We start from the raw sequence: 3543 nt of genomic DNA, 5'->3' as shown, positions 1-3543 counted from the left end.
TTTAGGTATTTAGTTTTTAACTTTAATGTGCAAATAAATAGAAAAGGAAAACTACATTCAAAACAGCTGCAAAGGAAGTACAAGCCCCAGAACATAAATTTCTTCAAAAACGGAAGAGATGCTCCCTAGAAGCATGCAGGGCAGGGGCTTGGTGGGGTCTGGCCTGCACCCCAGGCCTGGGTGCAGCTACAGGTGGGGGGCTGCGGGCTCCTGAGGAGGACGGCTGCTGGGAGGGTCTGGGTCAGGAATTCTGGTGGATGTCCTTCTTATAAAACAAGGATGCGTACAAAGTGCGTGAATTACACTTGAGAAAACACGGGCGAGGAGACACCCGGGCAGGACGGGTTGGCCTGGAAATTGCCCGGGGCTGGAGTCTAAGGCCTCGCAAACCTAGAGTTCCACAGGTAACTTCTAGAATTTCCGGAACCTTGGGTCTGGCACAGCTCAGCTGCAGGAAGGCGAGTACTGCGGCTGGAGGCGGCGGCTGCACAGGGGTGCTACCGGGCTCGTGTGTCGGGGGAGCCCACCCGTGTCTGATGATGCCAGGGGCCTGGCCAGAGCTGTCTCATGGTTCAAAGGGCTGGTCCCTGGCCCGAACTACCTGGCATTCTTGGCACAGAAAGCCCTCCGCCCCCACCTGTGCCCACTCCAGGGTGGCGGCTGCAGGAATGGAGGCGCTGGGGTGGGTGGGCGGAATTCAACAAGGAAGGCAGTTACCCCCAGAGAAGCTGTGGCACATGGCCGCTGTAGAAGTTACAACCACTATGAGCATAGAGGAATAAATAGGTGTGTGCATATATATACTTCTAGAATGTCCATCTTCGGTACACAAGTGCACCCCAGGCCCTCCCAGGGAGGGGGCACTCGAGCTCAGCGGACGCGCCAGGGGGGCCCCTCCCCATAGGGCACAGAGCGCAGCTGTTGGATCAATACAGGGTTTGAGCCTCTTTCCCAGAGGAGGGTCTTCCGGGCAGTCCTGGCACCGCCCACCCAACTCCACATCTGGGCATCCAAGGGGACCCCAAGAGCTGAGAGGGCTCATCTCATTTTCAAAGCCGTCAGTGCAGGTGTCCAGCTTGGGGAATGTTTCTAGAAGCTCTCACAACCCCTCGGGAAGGACACGCTTTTCAAGCAAGTCCACCCAGGCCTGACTCCTCAGGTGCCCAGGGGTTCTCAAAGGCTGCTCCCTCCCAAACGTGAGGCCTGGCGCGGCTCTTCGCCGACTTTCACCACGTGCAGAAAAGGACTGCGGCCCCAGGCCTGGGGGTTTGGCACGCATGACAGGAGTGGCCCCGCAGGCGTGTGAACGTGCTCACTTGTGCCTTGGCCAGTGCACTGATCCTCCCCGCGCCAGCGGGGACCAAACCCCTGGAGTTCAAGTGCGAGGGAGGGCAGGTTTGGCACAGGACGGGCCCAAAGGAAGTGGGGAAGCCAAGAGGGATGACAGCGTGGGGCCAAGAGCTGCCGCCACCCGCCCTTCTCCGGAGCTCAGCCCATAGCAGCAAGGCTGGGGGACGCTCTGCGCCCCTCATGTTGTTCATGAGAACGCCCAAGGGGCGTGCAGGCCCAGGAAGCGCGCACTCTGTGGTGCGCTGCCGAGTGCCCGCGCGGGGGCGTCAGGGCGAGGCCGGGCGGCGGCTGTACTGCACGCGGTAGCGGTTCACGGGCAGCCCGTGCACCCGCACCGTCTCGCAGAGCGTCTTGCAGGGCACCATGTCCTCGTCGTCCTCCCCCATCAGCCAGTCCTGCACCAGACTGGCTGCCTCCACTGTCACGTTGTCCTCCAGCCAGCGGTTGTGCCACTCCGCAAAGTGCTGGTGGTGGCGCAGAAGGACCAGGGGCTGCACCTGCCGGGGTGGGGAGCAGCGATGAGGACGGCCCAGGCGCCCCAGGGCCAAGCACACACCCCAGAGGGCCGTGGTCAGACCTCAGGGGCCCACACACCCCAGAGGGCCGTGGTCAGACCTCAGGGGCCCCCACACCCCAGAGGGCCATGGCTCAGACCTCAGGGGCCCACACACCCCAGAGGGCCATGGCTTAGATCTCAGGGGCCCAGGCACCCCAGAGTGCCATGGAGTGCAACTTGGGGGCCTAGGCACCCCAAAGGGCCATGGGCTGGATCTCAGGGGCCCAGATACCCCCAAACAGCTGTGGGCAGGCCCCAGGTTCCCGGGGCTCGGGCAGGGAAGGACACCTGCTTGGCCCGGCACAGCGTCCCTCGGCGGTACATGTAGTCCTCGGAGTTCACGATGAACAGCATCTTGTGGGTGCTGAGCTTGAAGCGGCAGTCCACGTTGCAGGCGCTTTCCACCCCGACCAGCCGCCTCCAGGAGCTCTTGGCCTCGCCGCGGAGCGCACGCACCTGCTCACACTGCCAGCGGCGGAACTTCTTGAGGTTCCTGGGGGCAAGAGGAGGACCCGCAGGCTAGGAGGTCCCCACAATCCAGAGACAGCGGGAGGACGCCTGACCTCCAGGGCTGGAGAAATGTAAACCGAGGCAACAGAACCCCCCACCCGCCCCCTTGGCTCCCGTGACCTCACACCCAGGCCGCTGGGCGCTGGTGACCGTGGGAGAGGCCCCCGGGGCCCGGGCCCTCTCACCTCTGCAGGAACACGGGCTTCAGGAGGAAGCCCTCGGTGGGCGAGCTGGAGGCGCCCTCCGCTCCCACGTACTGCTCCACGTACCGAGCCAGGTGCTGGAGGGACAGAGGGAGACGGCCCATGGCGTCAGTGGCTCCGGGGCCCTTCATCTGCATCCCTCCCAAAGCTCCAGGCGGACCCGGATGTGTGCTGGAGACCAGAAGGTGGCAGTGCCCAGGGCTCAGCTGCGGTGGGGCAGGTACACCCAGGCCGAGGTTCAGATGGTTTATGGAGCTTCACGCTTAAGTGAATAAATCCCTGCTGTACAACTGCTTCACTGTATCTGCCATGTGGTAAGTTCACACGGGAAAAGGGAGGCCCCTGACATGGAGAGAGCGGGGTCCGGGGGATGGGTGGACGGGAAGGGAGAGCGGGACACAAGCAGCAGGATGGAAGAGGGAGAGACAGGTAGGAGTTGGGGGTGAGCAGACGGCAGGGCTCACAGGGGCCACTAGGTCCTGGACGGGCACAGCCTGCAGCATCCAAGGGACGCTTCAATTGCTCACCACCCTGTTAAAGCAGGAGGCTGTTCCAGACTCAAACTTAACAAATGCACATTTGCTGGAAATGTCCAAAAGGGAAAGAGTGTGCAGGCCCACCCTCGCTTGTTATCGAAAGTGTGTCCCGTGAAGGACGCGGAGGGGCGCTCTGGTGGCTGTGGTGGGCGGCGTCCCCAGCTCTGTGAAGGCAGCTGGAGGCTTCCAAGCACTGTTTCCCGTCTCAAGGACAGCAAGGGGAAGGTGCGTGTCAGTGTGGGCCAGGAGCGCTTTCTCCTGGTGATGCGGGACACCCAGAGCTCTGAGCTTCAGGCACCAGGTGTGCAGCAGTCACACACCACAGGGTCTGAGTGACTGGGCTGGCCGCGGGTACCGTGGCGATGGCCGGGCACCGGCAGGAGGCGGG

The 3543-nt window shown here is 62.7% G+C and overlaps 1 protein-coding gene across 1 annotated transcript in view; it reads right to left on the bottom strand.

The window, feature by feature from the left end:
- The window catches only part of SIN3B (SIN3 transcription regulator family member B), a 43899-nt gene continuing 40356 nt past the window's right edge, over positions 1 to 3543 (bottom strand). Inside the window, exons 16-18 of the mRNA XM_010845607.1 lie at positions 2602 to 2696; positions 2195 to 2399; positions 1 to 1847 (exon numbers count right to left, since the gene is read on the bottom strand). Of these exons, the coding sequence (XP_010843909.1) occupies positions 1617 to 1847; positions 2195 to 2399; positions 2602 to 2696 (531 nt within the window). The 3' untranslated portion in view covers positions 1 to 1616. The remainder of the gene's footprint in view (positions 1848 to 2194; positions 2400 to 2601; positions 2697 to 3543) is intronic.

This window comes from Bison bison, unplaced genomic scaffold (genome assembly GCF_000754665.1).
Source record: "Bison bison bison isolate TAMUID 2011002044 unplaced genomic scaffold, Bison_UMD1.0 scf7180017864221, whole genome shotgun sequence".
Classification (NCBI taxonomy): Eukaryota; Metazoa; Chordata; class Mammalia; order Artiodactyla; family Bovidae; genus Bison; species Bison bison.
This window is presented reverse-complemented; position numbering and strand designations above follow the sequence as displayed.